The sequence below is a fragment of the Culicoides brevitarsis genome, chromosome 2, assembly GCF_036172545.1.
Source record: "Culicoides brevitarsis isolate CSIRO-B50_1 chromosome 2, AGI_CSIRO_Cbre_v1, whole genome shotgun sequence".
Taxonomy (NCBI): domain Eukaryota; kingdom Metazoa; phylum Arthropoda; class Insecta; order Diptera; family Ceratopogonidae; genus Culicoides; species Culicoides brevitarsis.
The window spans coordinates 36,654,618-36,678,349 of record NC_087086.1 but is presented as its reverse complement, the minus strand read 5'-3'; the positions used below and the strand labels follow the sequence as shown (position 1 = coordinate 36,678,349).

The window sequence follows — 23,732 nt, the reverse complement described above, 5'->3', positions numbered from 1 at the left end:
TTTTTCAAAATGCGGTAAAAAAAATTCCACAATTAAAAAGAATTTAAAAATTAAAAAAAAAAGAATAAAAATATATTTCTTTATTAATCACAATAAATTTACATAAAAATGTATAAAAATTCAAATATTTCTGCGTCATTCGTGCTAAAAAAAATAATTTTTCTAATTTTTTTTTGGTAACATCAATTTTTAATCAATTTGGTCTGCAAGCGGATACGGTTTCCTCTCAGTCTTGATAACCCAGAACGAATCGATGACTTGTCCCAACTTATCATCCGACACCTGTTCGAAGTAAATGTGCGTCTTGTTATGCACTTTCATCCTCGTATATCCGTAATCCGTACTCCTGAAGGCACTCCAAGTCGGCGCATGTTCCGGAAAAGTATCAGTTTTCTCCTTACATCCTGCTGAACCCGAAATTATATGAACCGGAGCTCGAGGATTCGTGTACGGAGCCTCATAACTCCCATTGTACATTTTATAATCATAAATCGGGAAAAGTCTCTCGTAGGTGTGTTCATGCGCCCATAACTCAATATCGACGGTATGTTTGTAAAAAAGGTCTTCCAAGCCGAAAAAGTGAGTAAAAGGGAGTCCAACACGTACGAGGGTCTCGTTATGAGTGCAATCGTCGCCATCCAAGTCATTGCAGTACATCGGGCGATGTCCATAGGTGATGATCCACGGGCGCTTTTGACGATTTTCCGGCTTGTTTGCCTCTTCCAAGTCCTTTTGCAGCCACAAATATTGCTTAACGAGCGTTTTGATGCCGTAATTCATGAAATAATAAACTTCCGTGTTGATGCTGATGAAATGAACGGGCCCCATGTCGAAGCTATACCACAAATTTTCGCTATTTTTAAAGTTGGGCATCGTGAATCTCGCGCGATAATTCGAAAAATTGTACTTTTCCTCGTGATTTCCGGGACAAACCATATAAGGCACGTAACTGGCCACAGATTGAATCTGATTCATAAATTCATCGCCCACTTTGCCATTTTCCGTGTTCATGTCGTACGCAAAGTCGCCAACATGCAAAATGGCGTCGAAATGCCCGCGTTGCGATTCTTCCTGAAGCCGCGCCAGAGATTGGGCATTTTCGTTTCCCATGTCGCCGTAAATCGCGAAACGAGGACTCCAATTTTCGCCTTCTTGCGGTGCCATGAACCAAAATTCTGGGGACCATCCGTTCTCGCCGCCGCAGTGATAAACGTACTGCGCGCCTGGGGTGAGGTCTCGGAGATGAACGCGGTGAATGTATTGCGATAAATGAAGATTTCCGCCGTCAACGAACAACTGGGAAGTGCCTTTGGCGGACAGAACTAAGCCTCGGATGCCGTATTCGACGATACTTTCGCCGGCGTCGTCGCGAGTGCTCCAAGTTATGGTCATGGAATTCGGTTCATCTGCAAAAAAAAAAATAAAAAAAAATTAATGAGTCACTTTTAGAACAAAAACAGGAAGAAAAATCAACCTCCGAGTGATATATGGACTTGCTCCGGTTGAAAATGATCAATTTTTGCTGAACTCGGTAAGACACTTGAGCAAATAATTGCAATGACTAATAATGAATAATTCATTTTTTCGATGAAAAGTTCTGCGTAGAACTTTAAAATTACGTCTTTCTTTGATAAATACTCGATTAATAATGTTTTTGCTCCTTTTGTTATTGTTATCGTTCGTTTTTGATAATAATGAGACGAATGAAAGTGATAAATTATGTTAGCTGGGTAACTTTTTTCATCAATTTCGTTCGTCTCATATACCCAATAACAAATTTGGGTTGGATTTCATATGGAATTCATGATGATCATGCATGATTTGTTATTTTTTTGAAAATTTTCGTTAAAAATTACTTAAAAATTATCTTTTGTGCCAGTTTTGTATTGAAAATTAAAGAAAAAATATTACGAAAATATAAAAAAAAATAAAATAAAAATTAAAGAAATCAATGTAGAAAATTTCTAAAGTTTTCTATGAAAATTTTATTCAAATTAAACATTTTGCAAATTTTCTGTTATTTAAAAAAAAATAATTTTCGAAATTTTTTTATAAATTTTTAAAAAAAGTTGGAACTTTAATAAAAAAATTAAAGAAATATTGAAGTCAGTTTATAAAATTTCTTCTGAAAATTATTTTTTTCTTTATAATTTAATTATTTTTTTTTTAAGGCCATTAAATTTAATTATAAATTTAAGTCAAAAATTTCAAAACGGAAAAATTTTGAATTTTTTGGTAAAGTTTAATGTCCAGTAAAAATTTAAATTTCTTCTAAAATTCGAAAATTTGAAAATCACGTGAAGAAATTTTTTTATTTTTTTTATAATTTAATTTTGACTTTTGAAAAACTTTAATAAAAGTTTTTTAATTTAATTAACGATAAAATTTAAAAAAAAACTTTTTTTTTAAATTTTTTTTTTTTCATGTCATTTTTAATAAATTAAAATTTAGTCATTTTTAAAAAGAATTTTTTTTTACTTAAATTTGTTTAGAAATTGTAATATTTTTTTAGGTTAGGAATTCAAAAATTTCAAAATTATTGAAGCTAAGTCTCAAAATTTCTAATTTAAATTCAAAATTTCTCGCAAATGCAATAAAAACCTTCATTATTTTATTTTAAATATTAAATTTTTGACTATGCAAAAAAATATACTGAAATAAGGGCAAAATTAGAAAAAAAAATTGAAGTTAGAATATAAAAAATAAGAAAATTTTCTGTAAATCCAAATTTTTTGTTTATAATTTTTATATTTTTTTAATTAAAAATTTATTTCATATCATTAATATACTAAAAAATTTAACATGAATATTTTTTACCTTTTAAAAACTTAAAATTAATAAATTTTTTGAGGTTAGAATTTAAAAGCCAAAGAAAAATTGAAGCCATTTCGCAAGATTTTCGTTAAAACTCTTAATTTTATTTTATTTTTAACTTTTTTTCTTTATTTGTTAATCAATTAACATTTTACATTCTAAATATACATATATTAAATAATAATAACTTTTGTTCATAAAATACTATTTTTTCCCTAAAATCTACAGTTCAACATCCTAAGATTAACATTTTTGCCAAAGTCAAAGTATTTTAATTAGTGTTAAAAGTGAACAAGTATCCGATTTTCATAATGAGAATAATATTTATTGAGATGGCAAAAAATACAATATTTTCCTTATCAATTCTATATCACTTTTTAAATAATTTTTTGTTTTTTTTTTCATAGAAAATTCAAAGAATCCCAAAAAAAGTTCATAAATATTAAAATTTAAATTTTTTATCTACAAAATTATCTTTTTGTGCAAATTTTTATTATTTTCCCCCAATTTTTTGTATTATTTCCCTAAATTCACCGCTAACAATTGTTTATGTAGCCGTTGACGACAAAATTCGTAGAATTCAATTTCGCGCGTAAAATTGCGTCTCACGATATTTTTGACTTCTTCGCTAACGGGTGGTTTGAAGGCGTTTCCGTTGATGCGATTTCCGTTCGCGATCTCGTCATAATAGACTTCTGTTGCGCCCTGGAAGAAACGAGGCACGTATTTTTCAAAGACAGTTAGGGTTGTGTTGAGATCTTCCAAAACTCCGACGACGGCGTATTGTGTTTCGACAGCACGTTTTGCACGTTGGAGAGCGCCATCTGTGTTGAAAGGACTGAAATATGGAGATTTTTGAGATCTTGTTTTTGGCGGGAAAAGTAAAAAAAGACTTACGTGCACTCGTAATCATGTCCACAGAAGAAGAGACTTTGACGACGATGATCTCCGATGCCTTCGTGGGTTTCGCCTTCGCGGTAAGTGCATTCTTGATCGCCACGGAGAACGCAGGCTTCGAAGTTCTGTGAAAAAAATATTTATATTAATTTAAAAATTATTTTAGAATTAATTAATTAAATTTTCATATAAATTATTTAAATAATTAATTTTAAATTAATAAAAAAATATTTTTTTAATAGTTTAAATTAATTTAATTAAACAAATTAATTTAACTTTTTTTTTGAATTAAAAAATATTTTTAAAAAATTAAATTATTTTTTATTTGAAATTCAATTTTTTTCAATTTCATATATTTTAAATTTAATTAATTAATCTAATTTAATTTTTTTTATTAATTTTAATGAATAATTCAACTAAATTCTACCATTTAATATTTAATTAATTTTCAATCAAATGAAAATTAAATAAAAAAAAAATAAAAATTAAATAAATAATATTTTAATTATTTTTTTAAATTAAATAAATGAATTTTAATAAATAAAAATTTTAATAAATTAAATTAAATTTTAATTTATTTTAATTAAAATTTTAAATAATTTATTTTTTTTTAAATATGATTTAATTCAAAAAATGTAAAATAATTTTTTTTATTTATTTTATTTAAAATATTAATTAAGATTTTTTTTTTAATTTCATATATTTTAAATTTAATTAATTATTATATTAATTTTTTTTAATAATTTTAATTCAATTAAATAAATTTTACCATTTAATAATTAATTCAATAATTTTATTGAAAATTTCTAATTTTTTTCAAATTACAAAAAAAAAAATTAAATAAAAATTAAATATATAGTATTTTAATAATTTTTTAAAAATTAAATAAATAAATTTTGATGCATAAAATTTTTAAAAAAATTAATTTTTAAATTATTTTTCATTTTTTTTTAATCTCATGTTCTTACCTTCCTCAACCATCGTGGATCGGGCAACGGCAAATCCGGAAAGGCTTGTTTCCGTTCAACGTAATACCATGGCGCTCGTACATAGTAATACCAGCTAATCACACGTTCAACGGGATCTCTTACCATATTCACGTAAATTGGCGTTGGCAGATTGAATCTCGTAAAATTCGTGTAACAAACATGCTTCACATAAACCGAAGGCTCCGGCAGATCAGTAATCAACTCTGCAAGCTCTTGTTGCTGATCTGGCGCCAAACGAATTGTTTCCACACGTTGAACGGCATCTCGATGAAAATTAAAGTCATTCCGAATGGACAAGCGACGCAAGAGCTCCATAAAAGTTTGACTTCCAACTTTCGGAACACGATTGAAAAAAAGCACTTCAGTGCCCGCCTTTCGTGTGTTGTTCAAGTCATTCATCGTGAGAGACTCCATCTGTAATTACACGACGACGACGAAAAGCATTAAAATATTAATATTTATATGGAAGGTATAATTTTCATTAGGAATTCACAAAAGGAAATACACACACATTACCATCATCATGGCATATCACAAGCAAAAAGACAAGACAAAGCGGCGCGTTCCCGTTGGAGCAACGTTAATTGCATTTCAATTTCATTTGCATTAATTTCAACGCACAAAGAAACGAGGAACGGAAACGAGGATGTTTAAGCGTTTTTCCTCCTCGTTATTTCATTATTCATTCATTACACTAAATAACAGCGCGCGACGACGACGAAAGGGTTGCCCTCAAATTTTCCGTGCAATTTCAAAGAACAACACTTCACGTTGCGCTCCAAGAAGCAGTCCTCGTTGCGGCGCTCACATTATTATTAAAGTTAATGAAAGTACAACAAAAAAGGCCGCTTTTGATAATTATTATCATATCTTCTTCTATCTACGGACGAGCCACGTGTGAAGATAGCTTTTTTTTATAAAGAACAAAAAAAGGCAAAAAAAACATCAAAGACTCTTTTAATTTTTTCTCAAGCAAATTTCTCAAGGAAGAAGAAGAAAATATCCATTTTCGAAAAAGGTTCAAAAAAAAAAATTAAGTAATAATATTCAATAATAAAAAAAGGAGGAAAGGAAGAAAAAGTCTTAATGATGTAGGAGGTAAGTTTATGTAAGAGGAGTAAAAATGTGTCGGTTGATGATTATATAATTAAATAACACTTTTTTGTTTCTTTTTAGTTTAGGAAGGAAGGTGTTTATTTCTTGGAAAAATTAAACAAACCGAAGGAGATGAGAATTTCCACGAAATTTGTAGAAAATGATTTTATTGACAAAAAGTTATTGGATTTCATCTAAGGTTTCAGGATTATTTTGTGTGGTAAGTATCATGTTTTTTTCAGTTCCAAGAAATATGTTGAACGTACCTAACATTGAGAGTAAAAGAAAAAAGAAGATCGAAAGAGAACAATATTTTAAGAAGAAACAATCAACTGAAATCAACATTCAAAACAATTCGATTTTTTACAAAGGAAAAGTATTATTCAACGAAATGAACAAAATCTGATACAAGTTCAATGAATTTGACACAATTTGGAGTAAAAGCAAAATACTTTGTGATAAGTAATGGAAATAGATCCGTTTGGCGTTGAAGTGCAGGAGATGGAGCACTGGCTGCAGGAGCACATCCAACCCATTTATGGAAAAAAAAGTAATGGAAAAACGTGTTAACAGTTAACGCCGTTAAATTATGAAAAAAGGAAAATTCAATCATGGGAGCCGGGGTTTTTTTTAGTACTTCATTGGTACATCAACATTCATTTTCATTCTTTTTCCAATGGTCAAGAGGTCCAAACGTGTATAAAAAAATTTAATGAGGTACAAAATTTTGGCTTTGCAAATTTAAGGGTCTCGTTCACAAAACTCAGAGATATTCAATAGGCTTCTGGATAAGCCCTTATCGCATCAAGACCCTAATTTTAAGGTTTCAAACTTAAAAAATTCTGTAAGAGCTTTAAGAGACTTCTAAAGATTTTTAAAGGTTGAAAGCTATCATCTAACTCGAAAAATTTCAGAGTCTGAAGTATTTTTTGTATTTTTTTATTGTATGTTATTTTTTATGTCATCTTCCAAAATATTTTTTTCCGCCATTTTGTTGCGATTTTTCAGCTGCATTTTAATAGATGTTCTTTGTAGGCTCATTTTAATAAATTCGTTAGACAAAAAATGTTTAGCTTTGTTTTTGAATTTAGAATGGAGTTAATAACTTATTAAAAGTGCTTAAATTTATTTTTTAAATTAAATTTTCATTAGCAGAAAAAATTTAACTATATTCCTTTCAACGCCTACTCAATTTTTTTTTATTTCTTAATTAAATGTCTTTTTAAAAATTCTCATTGCCATTTCAGTGACGTATAGCTTTTGAAGGAATTGAAATAAAAAAGGAGTTAATTATATTTGAATTGAAATTAATAGAAGCTACTTAAGACTTTTCAATATTCACAAGTATATCCCATAATCTAAAGTAATTTAATTTGAAAAACCTCAATTCATCAAAAGTTTCATGATACCAGTCCATTTCGAGAGCTTGAAGTATAGTAGACCTTGATAGATCCTGATGCGAGCCATTCAAAGCCTGATGACCTTACCTGTTGATGGATATACCATTCAGAGATCAAACGTCGTATCACATTAGCAAACATATAAAACTAAAACTTCACAATAGATCTTCGGATCGCGATGATGCATCCTCAAACCTAACCTCAAACTTGGATTACTTTGATTCGTTGAAATTCAATCAAAAACTCGATCTTTATACAAACGTTTAAAGCATCTATTAACTTTTTTCATTAGCTTGACCTCCCACACACTCGCTACTTAAAATTTTCTCCGAAACCATCTTTAAAACTACATTTACAAGCCTTAATTGTCCAACATTTCACCGGATCTTTTTTTGCAAAACAAAAAATCTACCGACATCTCTCTCTTTATTTCTATACAAAAATATCTAAAAATAAAATCACAGACGGAAATTTTACAAATTGTCTGTGTGAATTACATTGCATCAATTTTCATCTTCATACGGAGCCTACTCTTTTATATAGTTGCAGATAGAAAGTGCATTAGATCTCACGGACGTGATAAATGTATCGAAAGCACAAATTTTTAATCCATTTCCAGTTGTAAAAGTTCAATATACATTTTTTTTGTGTGTTATGAACGAACATAACTAAAACTTTTTTTTTATTTCAAATTATTAAGCATTGCAATCGATAAAATGACACGCAACGAGAGATGAGGAGAGATATCATTTTAGTTTGTAGCAGGAAGGTGTTGTACTGTAGTTTTCAATATTTTACGTGAAATTCGGATTTAATACATCGTGCCGGTATTGCACAGGATGTGCTTTCGAAAAAAAAATTGTAAAAAAACGTTAATGAAAGGTTGAAAAATTGAACGCGAACAGAAAATGCGTAACAAAGACGTGACTTTGGGATTTTTTTGCAGGTGAATTCTCACACGATCAAAAATGACTCGATCACTAAATTTTTTGAATACTTTCTCATCTCAAATTCAAAATAAATGCTAATAAGCGTCTTATTGTGTCGCGGGCAATGAGGCATGGAAATAATAGAATTTGTTTATAAATTGTTAACAAAATTTTTTGATGTTATTTTCCGGCTCTTTGGAGATATTTTTAATTAAGTTATGTAAAATATAAAATTGAACTATGGGCGAGAAATAAGAAGAGAATGTAAAACGCACGCACCTTTCTATTCAATTTCAAATTTAATTGGAAATTTAATAGTTGCGTTAAGTAGAAGTTATTGCCGAGATTAGATTGAGAGATTATGTCGAGATATTTATCGAAATTTCTGTTTCACTTCAGTGACAATGGGAATTAACGGCGATTTGTACAGATTAAAGTGTCATTTTTGTCAAATTGATTAAAATTTATACTCAAGACTCTTGAGAATTAAGAGAAAATTTTCTAAAAAATTAAATTTTCTCAAATTTATAATTTTTCATGTTCGCACTTGACTGCCCAAATTAATGATGTGTAGAGGAAAATTCAATTTTTTTGCACAACAACTAAAATTTTTAACAAAAGAAAACAAATCTTCCGAGCAAAGATTAAAAGTGCATACACATGATTTTCGTTGCAACTCCATAGACAAAACTAAATAAATTATTTGAAATGCAACACAAAACGTCTTCATTATTGTTTCATTTTTCTTTACAACTCGCAAGTGAGCAAAGAAGAAAAAAATATAGTAGCAAAATTGAACGAGCGAGAAGGCGAAGGCGTGTGCACTGATTGTAACAATAATAAACTAAAAAGTCTGACGTACAAAATAAAATTATCTTATTCAAATCTATTCAATTTGAGAAGAAAGATTGTTGTGTGCAAGAGCGTAACATGCAATGACTTTTGTTGCACTGGCATCCTCTGCTGTTGTTCCGTCACTTGTCGAGGCGACAGAAATTGGATAAATGATGTGAAACTTGTTTGTAATTTCCGGGAAATAGTCGAGCTTTACATCTTAGGGTTCAATTTCAGCATCTTTTTTACTTTCAAAGATCGATTCGCGGTTCAAGAGCTTAAAAAAGTCCCTCTCGATTGATTTGAGAGATTAATTTAAGCTCTTAAAACGCTTGAAAGTAACAAAAGATGCTGAAATTGAGATGTAAAGCCATCCGGAAATTTTCAAATAGTCCAACTTTACATCTTGAGGTTCAATTTCAGCATCTTTTTTACTTTCAAAGATCGATTTGCGTCTCAAGAGCTTAAAAAAGTCCCTTTGAATTGATTTGAGGGAGTTGTTTAAGCTCTTAAGACGCTTGAAAGTAACAAAAGATGCTGAAATTGAGATGTAAAAAACTTACCTGCTTTCAAGCCATTCGGAAATGTTTAACAAAAAGCACGATTCAAGTCAAAGTATGACAAAAGGGTGAGATTTGCTTATTTAGCATTAATCATTGCTATAATGCTCTACAAATCGAGAGCACAATTAAATTTTTCATGAAAAAAAAGAATTAGTTGCAAAAGTGGTGCACTTGCACTAATGATCCATAAACCTTTTCAAAAAGGCATTCGATTTGCCCGACTATTGTTGAGTCACTCGAAATAATGAAAGCACTTTATGTTACAAGTTGAAAAATAAAAAAAAATACTTCTTGAACTACAACTGTACGCAAAATTTCGTTAGCAATCATATTTTTTCCCGTGAATGGGTGTCAATTAGTGATATAAATGGATTTATTGTTAGTTGAAAGTATTTAACTCAAACGCAGTGAACTGTGAACACACCCAAGTAAATACATTTTGAACGACATTGTATTGATTTTGACTTAAAACTTTTGTGCTTAACTGAAAAAAACACATTTTAACAGCAAAATTTTGTGTGTCCTTGAAATCAGAACAGTTACCTTCAAGCGAGGTTCAAAGCGACTTTTAAAAGGTTTCTTGTTTGCTATTAAAAATGTTTACCGAGCAGCGATAAAATCCCCAAAGTTTCCCGTAATTTTATGTCACATGGCGTCGAGGCAAAACTAATAATTATAATTATCAATATTGGCATAGAGGACACACATAGAGAAATTCTGAAATCACTTTTTGTGGTAAATTGTCTGCGGTTGACATAAATATCTGTTTAAATTTTTGATCAAAGCCAAAAACGAGCAAACATTTTATGAGGAAATCGTGTAGCGAGATGGAACTGATACAAATTATTGTCTAGTCAATTAATAATAATTTGTGTTTGTGTGTGCGGCGGTTCTAATCGATATCAGTGTTCGGTGTCATGTGGCATTTATACCAAACACACATATCTTTTGACAATAAATTATGTAGCAAGTAGTAGTAACCGTTTTAACGATGCTAATTTATGTAAATGACAGTGTTTGATAAATATTACTGCAACGTCAATAAAAAGGAATGTTTTTCGTCGTAATGTAAGTAGATATCAGGGAAAATTGATTTTGTGTAAAGTTGCTTCAATTATCTCGATTGCTTTGTTGTTGAGAGTACAAATACTTTTTTTTGTGGGTGTGATGAAATTGAATATCTTTTTGGATGAACATGTTTGTCACTTTATAGATTGAATTCAGTGATAATAAAAAAAAGTGGACAAAGCAGCAATTTTTTGTGAGAGACAATTTTTATCGATATAGGTTACTGAATTATTGATGCGGCGACGGTTTATCTAATTTAAGTTCATTTTTTAGGTGAAGAGATGGAAAATGGCGCCAAAGAGGAATGGAGGAGTCTGTCTGTTTGGGTAAGTATAATTTTAAATTAATTTGAATTTTTTACTATTTCAGGTTCTAAATGTTAATTTTTTGACTCTGAAATGAAAATTTTCAATTCCTGTAGTTCAAATAAAAAAATAAAGTAAGGAAGAAGAAGAAGAGATTTCGATTTGAGGACAAGGAAGAACTTGAGTGAAGAACAAGGACCTATGCTACTTTTGGTTTATATGAACAGAAGATCTCAAATAAAGGTCGAAAGAATGGAAGTCGACAATTTGGATTTTTCCTTTGGAGTCATCGGCATAAACAACTTTAAATCGTATTACAAAGCATCAACAATTCTAAACAAAGCATCTTTAAACAGTTTTCACTTTATAAAAATTTAGCTTAATATCTTAGGTCAGTGGCAATACAATTAAGACATTAAGTCGTTCAAGACAATTATTCCTTAAATATTGGGAAAAAATGTCTAACAAAATATTATTTGGAAGGAACCAATCAATATTCTACAAAATTAAAAGCTCTATCAATGATCATCGAAAAATGGATCGAAATCAAATCATTTGACTTTCATCAGACTAACAAAAGTTATAAGCTTCCTTAATTAATGAACAATACAAGGCAATAATCTTAAACTCAGCTACTTCATTTTTTTCTCTGTGGATCTGCCTTTTGAAAAAAATTATTGAGCAAAATTCATCATTAAAATTTTTGAATGGAAAGATATCTTTTTTCTCGAAACCTCGAAGAGAAATCCCAAAAGCTATTTAATACGCAAGAAGATGCATTGCCAAAATTATTTGAAATGAAAGAATACAAGAACATTTTTTTTTTCAATAATCGCCAAGTTAATATTGAAAATTCGTAAAAAAACATAAAACGAGTGAAAAATCCATAAATTATACAAAAGCGCTTTAGTAAAATTCTTCTCTTTTTCAAATACTTTCATTCCGGCTTTTGTAATATTTCGCACATAAATACGCATGCATATTGAAATTCAATTACAAAACACAAACAACTTACCTGTCCCGTGCTTTTTAAATATTTAATAATATTTTGTGCGCTCGCGGATGATCCATCTGAAAATACACAAAAAATATACAACATGAAAATAGAGTAAAATTTATTGATTATTTGCACAGTACAGATACAAAAACAGTAGAACTAAAAAAGTCGAAAACATCAACTAAACTAATATCAAACAAATTTCGCATACAAAAACCAAACCCCAAAAAACTCCCAACATTCTCTTCTCACTATTTTTCATCAATATTTGTGTGTATGTTACATATCCATTAAATTAGATTAGCAATTTTTTTTCTGCAGCAACAAATTTTTTCGGACTAATAAAAACTTGCAAGTTTTTTATTTCATTCTCGCATGCAGACCAATTTCATAGCATGCATGGCAAAGCGCGCAATGCATGACACAATAATAATAAAAATGAACTTGAATGAAAGTTGTAGAACGAGTTTTTGGTCTTCTAGCCATTTTTAATGTGGTTTTATAACATTATGTGCTGAAAAGCTTGCCATGTAATAAACGCCAATATTAATAATAATTGTACAATAAAATGTATAACGTTACCTATTTATGAAAAAAATATTATGCCTTGTACGTGAATGATACAGCATAACACATAATTGATCTGCGAGAGATTGGTAGTACCACAGAGACCGGAATGAGTAATTATGTATGTGCATATATTGCAATATATTGCATATGGTTCGTTAAATTTTTGAAGGAAAATTTCCGTTGCTTGAAGATTTTGCTTGAAATGTCTTGTAAAGAGCACTTTTATTCCTTTGTGTTATCAAAACGCATTAAAGTCCTCAACTCTATAAATAATTTCATTTCCTCGACAAACAAGAATTTCGGTACGAGATACATAATTAACGTTATGATGATAATAATGATGATGACTCGAGTCGTTTATCCGTGAACGAGAACGAGAACAGGGTGAGGGCATGGAGTTGCCTTGTTATTACCGAGTTGAAAGTAAAATATTTGTTATTCATCCTTCCATATTTAAAATCCCGGTCCTATGTACATAACCATTATCGTAAATTTTTGAGCACATCTCTCTCTCTCTCTCTCTGTGTTTTGCAATTTTTCGTCACTTTAATAAACATTTTTGGGATCAACATAATTTGTACGACGTATCCGTAAAGTATCATGGATAATAATGAGGAAGGAATTTTGTGTAGTTTCATTTTATTTTTTGCTGAAGATTTAAATCTATCTCTCGGCTGGCAAACGATTTGCATTTCATTATTATATCTCATTTTATTTTTATTTTATATCATTATTATTTACTGGCGCTGACAGAAAGAAAGAATTAATCTGACACCTTTCTCCCATTATTATCTGTATCTCTATTATTATTATTTTCATATTATTTACAGCAAAATAAATAACAATAGTTTCAATACAGTTACAGATAAGAAACAAGAAAAAAACTTGAGGAATTTTCCAGCACGATGGAATCTAGGTAGATAGCGCTCTATTATTACTTCGGCAAAGTATAAAATAATTTATAAAATTTATAGAAGGTACAGTTTTAAGTTGATTATGTGGATCAAATGTTCTTCCAAAGAAGATATTGTAAATTAATTCAATCCTCTTCTCGTCTCTAATGGCACGAATTGTTGTTACATTATGTGTCGAGAGTAGTTTTGTTTTTCACTCCGGTAGACCATAACGCAGGATGAAAATACGACATTAAAGGAATTTACTAATCTCATAATGGTAGTGGTAATGGAGAGTCATTAAAATTAAACAAAAATCGGGGGTTAGAAGATGTTTATCGGGTAAAGTTTTTGGCGTGTGTTGAAGTTTCATGTTCCGAAAAAGGCATCAGATTTGAATCTTTATGACGGGTAAAACTTTAAAATAAGTAAAGCTTGAATTTCGTTACAGGAAAGAAGCTGAGAAGGAACCTTTAAGTTTAAAATCTTCAAACTAAAAATCGATGCAGCGAGAGATCAGCTTTAAATTTATTCCAATTAATTCAAATCAAGCAAATATTTATTAATTAATAATTTTATTAATTCATGATTAAAAGTAATAATTATTTTTATATTGATTTTTTTAAAATTAATTTAATTTATTTTTTAATGAAATTAATAGTTTATTTTTTTTTTATTATTTAAATTATATTTTTTATTATTTATTATTATTTAAAATATAATTAAACATTTAATAAAATTTATTAAAATTGCAAAATATTTTTTTTTATAGAAATTATAATTTTTTATTTATTATCTTAATTTTTTAAATATTTTTTTCATTATTTTATTTTTTAAATTTTTGATTAATAAATTAAAATTATTTTTTTATTAAATAAAATAAAATTGAAAAAATTTCAAATAACAAAAAATAAATTATTTTTTATTATTAATTATTTTATTAATTAAAAAAGCCTCCTGTGTGGCTTCTTCCCAAAAAATCATTAAACTCACTTTAATAACGCCATAAAACGAAAATTAAGCTCCAACATCTTCATTAAACATTCAATCTCAGTCACTTTTGATACTCCTACCATTTTTCCACACACTTAACTGAACTTCTTTAATTGACGATTTAATTACATGTCTGCATGTAAAAATTTTAAAATAAAAACTTACAAAATTAAAACAATAAATTATCATTGTATTACATATTAACGGTTGTGGTGCGACTCTCGCGTCATCACACGAAAAAAATATGTAAAGCAAGGTTGCTTTTAATGCTGCAAAATCACCATGTAGTATATGGTACTTTTCTTAAATGCACAATTTTTAATGGGATTTCATGTAAAACAGCATTAAAAATTATATTATTATGATAATGAATGTTTTTTTCATGCAATTTTTTTTTTTGCATGATATATATTTATATTATTATAATAATATTAATTTTATTATACATTTTTTTTCTTTTGGTGCGCGAAATAAAAAATTATGAAGCTGCCTTGAATGATTTACCGGTGCGCCCATATTAACATACAAAAATTTAAATTAACCACAATTTTGTATTTCACGGCTTCTTCATCTTCTTCTTCTTTCTTTCGAAGGTAGGACTGGGCCAATGTACTTTTTTTTCATTATTATCATTATGTTTAAACTAACTAACCGTTTTTTTTTTAATTTTTTAAAGAAAGTTTTATTTTTCTCTTTTATTCGCTCGTTCGCCACTTGAACGATTTTTGATTATGATGCATTTAAAAAATTACACCCGTAAAAAAAAAACAGACGGCCTTGAACTTACATTTATTTTTTTACGATTATTATCGGTTTTTTGTTATTATTTTATCATTTTCGTACAAAAAGAAATCCGTTATTAATTTTTTGCGTTCTCGTTCACTTTTTGCTTCTTTTCTTTTCATTTTCATGAGTAATTTGCGTGCAATGATGATGTTCACGAAACCGGAAATTGTATTTTAATACACAACAAAACGCCAGATCGCGTCTGATATGGCAATGAAAGGGAAATTTTTTTTACAAAAAATTATTTTTCGGGAGGCAATTCGATTACACTTCATTTGGTTACGCAAAAAACAAAAATTCATTCAAAATTTCAGAAATAAAAAAAAAATTAAAAGAAAGCAAAAGTAGAGCTGACATGATTTTTTTTTGCAAGTGAAAACTTATGTAAAGTCGAGTTTTGTGAATGGATTAGAATATCGCGTGCACTTCAGTTCGGTAATTGTAGAGAACTTTTTGCTGCGGGTCTGTAGAAAATGAAATTAAGGACGAATAGCGAAAAAATGGGTTCAAAGTTATTGCAAAAGGAGGAATGTTATGGCATGCCATGCTGATTATATCATGGTAGATGAAGTTATTAATAAGTAGTGTGTTTGTCGGTTATTAGCACCTTGAAGTTCCTGAAGCGATCTAAAGTTATGGTAAATTATGTAAAGGGCGTGATTATTTGTAAGAAATTTAATCTAAATAAATGCTTCTCAAGATAAATTTAAGCCTTAAAAATTTTAAAATTAAATTTTTATAATTAATCAATTAAATTATTTTTTAAAATTAATTTTAATAGATTTTAACTAATTTTAATTTATTTTCATTTAATCAAATAGTTTATTTTAATTAATTATTTTTTAATTTAATTCAAATTTAATTTTTAAAAATTTCCTTTAGTATTCTTTGAAGGATTTCATGAGGCTAAGAAGTTATTAACGTAAAGTAGATAATTCTAATGAAATTTAAAAATTTGTTCTCTTAACCAACAAAGAAGATAAAACTCCTTGTCTTAACAATTTTTGTTTTAAATTGTTATTTTTGAAAATTTTTTAAATTTTTTTAAAATAATTTATATTTTTGTATAATTTTTTTTTTAATTTAAAAACTTTAATTATTTTTAATCAGATTTTATATAGCAAAAATTAAAAATTTTCAAATTTATTTTATTTTCATTTTTTTTATGAAATTAATTATTTTAATTATCTGTTTTATTATTTTTATAATTTATTTTGATTTTATTTTAGTAAATATTTTTTTAAATTCTTAAATAAAATTCAGGAATTTAATGTTTTCATCGAAAATTAAATTTATTATATTAATTTTTTTGACAAATAAAAAAATAGTTTAAAAACAAAATATAATTAAATAAAAAAATAAATAAAAAAAAATAATTAGCATTACAATGAAATCTTGTGATTTTGTGTAAGAATTTTATAAAAAAATATTAACTAAAAAAAAATAAAAATAATTTTTTAAATAAAAATATTAATTTATTATTTTTTTTTTATAAATTTTAATAATTAATATTTTTATTTAATTATCATTTTATTTTGAATCGAAATTAAATTAATATTTTAATTGAAAAATTCCTCAAAATATTTTTAAATTAAAAATTTATTAAAAAAACAATTAATAAATTTTCAGAAAAAAATTTAAAACGTGACAATTTAACAACAAATGAATTCTCTTTCCAATAAATTTCCTCACATTTTCCTCTTAAACGATTGCAAACACAGTCCCTTTTTCATCAACGCAGACCTACATCAATATTTTCTCGCGTCGCCTACACAAACAGCACATCTTTAATCGATTTCCCCATCAATCAATACAAAAGGAAAAAGTGTCTCGCTTTCTCGTTCAAATAAATTATCGTCGACCAAAAGTCACGTTCTCCCTCCTTATAAATACTCCGTCGCCGCAGTTCAAGAGAGTCGAAACACATATTAACATTCCGCCCGCGCCAATCCTGCGGCAACATCGAGACGACGACGACACTTGCTTGCCAAAACAAATTCCCTCACTTGTCTGTCATCATCGCATCATTATTGTTTATCAAGAGCATGAAAAAGTGGAATGTAAATGGTCTCTGGAGTCTTGTTAACCACATAAGAAGTCTGGTGCGACGACGAAGGAAAAATGCAATCATCTTGAAGCCTTGAAACGAGACAATTGCAACCACGACGACGACGACGGCATGAAATGAAGACAAAGCGAAGCAGACGAGGGAACGTGATCTATTCCGTTAATAATAATTTTGTTTGTGTATTATTATTTCTTCGTCGTAGCAAAAAAAAATATCGATGATATTCTGAATTTGAAGAAAAAAAAACTTTTTTCTTATAAAATCATGATGAAGTAGAAACATGATGTGGATTGATTGGAAAATATTTTTATTCGATTTTTTTTTCGTGTTTTTTGTCATACGTTTAAATTACGGATGCAATCATAATGCATCATGCACAAATGTGTCGCTTTAATACAGTCATCATCTTCCAGCAAAATGCAGAAGATGAAGACGAGAAGAAAAACTTTGCAAGAAAAAATTGTTTTCATGTAGAATTTATAATAAAATGATGAATAAGGATTTTGTTTGATTTTGTATGAGGAATAGATAAATTTGTTTTGATAAGGTTAAAAGTTTTAAATCTTTTTTTTTTCTTCGAATTTTATTTAACTTTTGCTGAATTTCATCGATATAATAGGCATGTATCATGCATGACTATGTAAAAGTTTATGACTCAAAAATTTTATAACTTGATCTATCTCTTCTTTTCTGTATTTGTTCAAAATATATATCAACTTTGGATAAATTGGATGAATTTTTTCCGGGAATTTTGTGCTATGGAGGAAATTTGAGGGGAAGTCAAATGAGAATAAAGAGATCATTCGAGCAAGAAATAAATGTTTTATAGCGAATTTTAAGTTAAACATTTTTTAAAGACAATGAAAAAAAAATTTTTTTTAATTCGAAAAAAAATTTTTTTTTAATTTATTAATTAATTAATTTAAATTTTTAATTTATTAAATAAATTTTAATTATTTAATTTATTTAATTAATTAATTTATATTTATTTATTTATTATTAAATTTATTTTGATTATTTTAATTTAAATTAAATTTAATAAATTTAAATAAAAATTTAAATTTTAATTATTTAATAAATTAAAAATTAAATAAATTTTTCGCAAGTTTTTATAATGAGAAATGTTTTAATTTTAAAAAGGGCTTGTAAAATTTTATTTTTAAAAAATTACTCAAAATTTATAAAAAAATTAAGAATGTTTCTAAAAGTTCAAAAAATTTTTTTTTCAATTTTTAAAAAATAATTAGCCTTTATGCTTTAATATTTTTTATAAAAAAATGTCAAGAAACTTAAATTTTTTTTTTAGATTTTTTTAATTAAATTTATATATTTTTTATTAATAACTAATTTAAAAATGCTCAAAATCCATTTTACTTTTACTAAATTATATTTATTTTAAAATTAAATATTTTAACCTCATAATATAAAATTTTTATTCTTTTAGACCTTTTTTTTATTTCAGCTGAGATATTTTTATCTTATTTATTAATTTATTTTATTTTATGATATTTTTTTTATTATTTTTTTTAAATTTATAATTTATTTAATTAAAATTAATTATTTAAATAATTTTTAATTAATGATTTAATTTTTTTAAACTTTAAAAATTAGACAAATAATTAGATTTTCAGCTAAAAAAATAAATTTTTATCTTCTATAATATGATTTTTAAAAAAATTGAATTAGCATGATGGCGATTTCCAAATTTCATCGATATGCAATGAACATTACATACTAAATTTGCAATTTCCAAGAAATCTCTCAGTCCAATCAAATTGCTAAATGACGCAAAACAATCTGATCAACTTATTGGTTAACTACAGTGGTCAAAATTAACCACATTTCCCATAAGAGCGTTCTCATTAACCGCCATGAACCTGCTCCAGTCAACTCTGATGACCTCGTTTAACGTTTCTTTGCATCACAAACTCATTATATAAACAACTCAAAATATAAAATAAGCAATAAACAAACTCATAGAGAGAGAGAATATAACAGAAAACACAAAGCAAGAGAAAAATAGATAAAATCATGAAAGAACGAATAAGTTGAACGGAGATCAAAATAAATAATAAATGAAGAGAGATTGTAACTACTACTGTAACTGTTTATCCAGCATAAATTTTATAAACGATAGAATATTTTTTTAAAGTTTGACTATATTGCATAAAGACAGAGAGAGAGAAACAAAAGTTTCATTTCAATGAGCAGGTCAATTGATTTGATGTTGTTATTGTAGGTTAATTGCATTCGTTGCATATCAGCAGCTGGGTAAGTACATAAGTGGCTCATATTATTTATTAGTTTCACTCTACTTCTCACTTTCAATTTTTTTTTCTTCTTATTTTTTTTTTATGGAAATATCCATAACAGGTCAGAAAATATTTATTTTCCGTCACACAAATTGAAAGTGTCACAAATGTCTTCCGAGTTAACATTATAAAAGATTTTCCATTCAATATTTTTTTTTTTTCAGCTTCGAGCGACGGGATAGTAACAAATAATAATTGCTTTTCGTTTATGAACTAACCAGACCGACGTCATCTCCAAACCAAATTAAAATTTTATTAATTAATCCAATCTGTAGAGAGTGGTCTATTTTGCCGTTCATAGTTCAGTTTATTGATGGAAAAGTGCATGTTTTTAGTTGTACTTTGGTTATTATGATTATTTTAATGGTTTTATCTAAAGCCAGGGCAGGATTGAATGCAGCGGCTTACACGGCGATTATATTGTTGCAGCTTGTCAAAATTTATTATTTTAAATTTTTATTATTGGGCGATTCATTTAATCAATATGAGAGCTTTTCATGGAATTTGGCAGGTAAGTAAATTTTTGTCAATTAAAAATTATTTTGTTTATTGATTTTTAGTTAATTTTGAAACTTTTTTAATTTATTCCAATTATTCCAAACCAAGCAAAAATGTTAAAAAATTATTTCAAGGCTGATACAACTATCAAAAATGTTTCAGGTTTCCTAATTTTACAAGAAAACCCCAAAGTTTTTAAATTTTTTATAGTTCATGACATTAATGTCATTCTTTGAATAGGGCTCCGATCCAAAAGGTTCCAAATAATAAGTTCCTCCAAAATCCCGTTTAGCATGAATTCCCATTCGATCATAAATTCTCTCCTTATGACACTTGTCCCTCAAGTAACTATCTCTCTCTTTGGTGCATCGCAAAGCCACAAACTTATTTTTCGGATTCAGCGAATACCTGAAATAATCTGTCGCAATTTCGTGACTGCATTTCATGTCAAAGGAAAACAGTTTATTTTCATTCCTATAAGCACATGGCAGTTGTGGACTCAAACCCAAATTGGGTCTGAAATTCTGATGACCCAGATTTATCTTTGCCCCAAAGCCGCCCATGTTTGTGCAAATTGTTTGCACATATTCAGCATCGTGTTTGTCCAAACGATTTTCAGGTTTCTCACGCACAAGATTCGTGTATAAAGGACCTGCAGGATCTAATGCATAAATAGCTCCAATTTTTGTGTCTTGTTCTGCGATAAAATGTTGTCCTACAAAGCCGGCAATATGAGCACCAATACCATGACCTACTAATGTGATATTTTCCAAGCCAATTTTCTGATCGATTTCATTATCCTCTATGAATTGTGTTATCTTTCTTGCCACAATTCTCGCATCGCGAGTTACAATTTCAGGATAGTGGATATTCCATGCTAATTTTAACCAATAAACAACACAGGCAGTTGTGTCTTCGTGTTTGATGTACTCTGAAAAGGATGTTTTCCGAAAAAGTTTGTCAAATCAAATCAAGGATTGTACCTTTCGCTGTTGGTTCCATCCATTCAACGTTTAAGAGACTCCATCCATGAATCAGAAAAACGATTTTTTCTTTTGAAAAGTCAATTTTTTGCTTCAACTTGTTGTCATTTTTTCTAACGTGTTGTAATCTATTGTGGCTGAGAAACAAAAAGAACTCATTGTAACTGATGCTGTGACTTGAAAACAAGGACTTACTCGGAGTTTCTGTTAATGCAGTGAAATACAACGTCAGCATAATCATTTTCTTTGAATTCTGGTTGTGTGATCACATTTATAATGCTACCGATAGGCAAATTATCGTATTTTAAAATCTTGTTCTTCAGCGTAACAAACGGATACGCAAAGAACCACAAGAAAAATTAAAGTTTTTCTCATTTTAAAGTGGAACGGTTCAAGGCTCCAAATGAACTGAATTCGACTTTGATAACGATAGTTTTTATATTGAAAATTTTTGTTATTTTTCTCGAAATTTACGAAAGATTTGCGTCAATTGAAAGTGTTTAGACAACTGTTGATCTACGTTTGAAGAAATTGTTTTAGATCGATTACGTGTTTTTATTTTTGCGTGAATTTTTGCACTTTTAACGGATTTTCTCAAATTTCAAATGTGCATGTGCATTGGTGATTGGGATTTTGTTAAAATTTTAACTGGGACAAATTTCGAGTGTATTATCCTATAAAATCTTAAAATATGCACTGGGTCCTCATTGTAAGATAACTTGGAAGATCAAATGTTCAAAGATCGAAAAATATAATCGAAATTTTGCAACAATATTAAAATTTTCATTTAATTTCAAATTGAAAATGTTTTCCCGCCTAAAATTTTGGAAACTTTATTTCACTCTTATAAAGATCAATTTTGTTCAGATCAATTCAAATTATATTTTTTTTTATTTGTTTTTCATCTAAAAAAAAACGAAATCAGTAAAAAATGTTTTTCACAAAGATTTAACAGTTGTTCAAATATCGCAATTATTGACGTCAATTATCAAATAAATTTTGGCGAAATTTTTCTCCAATATAAAAAGTGTCGTTATCCCATTTTAGTTTAGTTGTTACCTAACATCGATCTCAGAATGAAGGTAGCTTTGTTACTTATAGCACTTTGTTTACCTCACTTTGCCCACTGTGGCTTTGTGGATTGGTTCAATGATAAAATTATAGAGCCTATTAAAACTAAATTTCAAGAAGCAAAACAAATGGCTGAAATGTTATCCATTACCGTTTATTTTTTAGCTGCAGACGATGCTAATAAACCAAAGAATATGAATGAAGCAATCATCTATTCGTGTAACCGACCGTAAGTTTTATGAAGCTTTTTTAATTTCTCATAAAAAAATGAACGATTTTTTAGACTCGGAAAGGGTAAATACAAAGTATTCGCAATATTCGCGAATGAATCGAACCTTGCTGAAAAAATTGATTTTAGCAAAAAAATTGTCTTTTTGATACACGGGAACGAACCGCTTCCCCATGAGCTAAAACATGGTAAGATCTTTCATCTTCTATAGTAACTATCGTTTAAAATGTTTCCTTTTTCAGATTACTCAACGCACGTCGATGCAAATGTTTGCGAAATAATTTGGGCTCGAGTTGAGGACGTTATGCCTTCGAAAACTCGTAAAACTCGTGCTGCAGCAAGTTCTGAATTCATCGCTTATTTCATTACAAAACTTCACGAAAAACACCAAGTTGATTATGGGAGAATAACTATGGTTGGTCACGGAATTGGCGCCCAAATTGCTGGCGTAGTTGGAAATAGAATTGGGGGAGGACGCGATAAAAAAGGAATTGGCGAAATTTACGCCTTGAATCCCTATGGAAGACGCGAGATCGACAAACAACAACATATCGATGAACGTTTAAGTTTGGATGACGCCAATTACGTTCAGGTAATTCAAACGACCAATGGCGAATATTTACAGGATTTTGCTCATCAAGTATTCCATCCGAATTTGGGAAAAGCTCCGCAACTTCCATGCATTTACAAAGATGATGCTACGGATGAGTGTGCTGACAAAATGGCGATCGAGTATTTCCGATATTCGTTAGATAAAAATAACGTATTTATGGGACAGCAATGCCTGGATAGTTATTTTTATTTGCGAAGGGAATGCTTCAAAAAGCAAGATCGTATGGGAATTTATGCCAAGAAAAAGGTCAATGGTCACTTTTTCTTTGAGACTTTTGGTGCGCCGCCATATACGCCAAGAGATTACAATAAATTGATGGACGATTAGAAGTTTAATGGCAAATAAACGTGGAGCTAAATAGCAAACTTAAAATATTTTTTTTCAGTTAAATAGATCATCAATGTCATCAAAAAAAGTTATCGAGGTAAGTTTTCTCATTTTAAAAAGAAAAAAGATTGATAGAGATACAAAACTGATACTTTACAAGAGCAACAGAATGATTTCACCAACCTTGTCGACTTCAATGGACTTCAGAAAAGAATTGAAATTAAGAACGAATTGAAAAGCATTGTTAGACTTAAGTACAAATGAGAAAAGATGAAGCTTCCTGCAAATTTACCTCCCGTTAATGAACTCTTGTCCCATATCTCACATCACAAAGTAATATTCCTTTCCCTTCATTAACTGATGTCTCATCTAGTATTTATCTTTTCATGCACTTAACAACTTCAAATTTTGCATTAAATCGATGTCACATCAACTTTACTGCTTTTAATTGAACCGCAATGATAAAATATCTTTTCAAAGTACTTCTCATTAAAATCC

General features: G+C 28.6%; 4 protein-coding genes across 4 annotated transcripts; 1 reads left to right on the top strand and 3 right to left on the bottom strand.

Moving 5' to 3' along the window:
- Positions 1-65: 65 nt before the first annotated feature.
- Positions 66-1,674, bottom strand: LOC134829793 (acid phosphatase type 7-like). The gene is made up of 2 exons (XM_063843049.1): positions 1,475-1,674; positions 66-1,406 (listed from the first exon to the last, which is right to left on the bottom strand). The coding sequence occupies exons 1-2, from the start codon at positions 1,578-1,580 to the stop codon at positions 190-192; spliced, it is 1,323 nt and encodes a 440-aa protein (XP_063699119.1). The 5' UTR covers positions 1,581-1,674; the 3' UTR covers positions 66-189.
- A 1,656-nt stretch (positions 1,675-3,330) lies between these two features.
- On the bottom strand, positions 3,331-5,114 carry LOC134829053 (heparan sulfate 2-O-sulfotransferase pipe). The gene is made up of 3 exons (XM_063842045.1): positions 4,680-5,114; positions 3,712-3,836; positions 3,331-3,652 (listed from the first exon to the last, which is right to left on the bottom strand). The coding sequence occupies exons 1-3, from the start codon at positions 5,112-5,114 to the stop codon at positions 3,331-3,333; spliced, it is 882 nt and encodes a 293-aa protein (XP_063698115.1).
- Positions 5,115-20,184: 15,070 nt separating this feature from the next.
- On the bottom strand, positions 20,185-21,235 carry LOC134829052 (lipase member H-like). Its single transcript, XM_063842044.1, has 2 exons — positions 21,190-21,235; positions 20,185-20,942 (listed from the first exon to the last, which is right to left on the bottom strand). The coding sequence occupies exons 1-2, from the start codon at positions 21,233-21,235 to the stop codon at positions 20,185-20,187; spliced, it is 804 nt and encodes a 267-aa protein (XP_063698114.1).
- A 958-nt stretch (positions 21,236-22,193) lies between these two features.
- Positions 22,194-23,234, top strand: LOC134829051 (pancreatic lipase-related protein 3-like). Its single transcript, XM_063842043.1, has 3 exons — positions 22,194-22,294; positions 22,349-22,482; positions 22,537-23,234. Exons 1-3 carry the CDS (start codon positions 22,194-22,196, stop codon positions 23,232-23,234), a joined length of 933 nt encoding a protein of 310 aa, XP_063698113.1.
- The last annotated feature ends 498 nt before the right edge of the window (positions 23,235-23,732 follow it).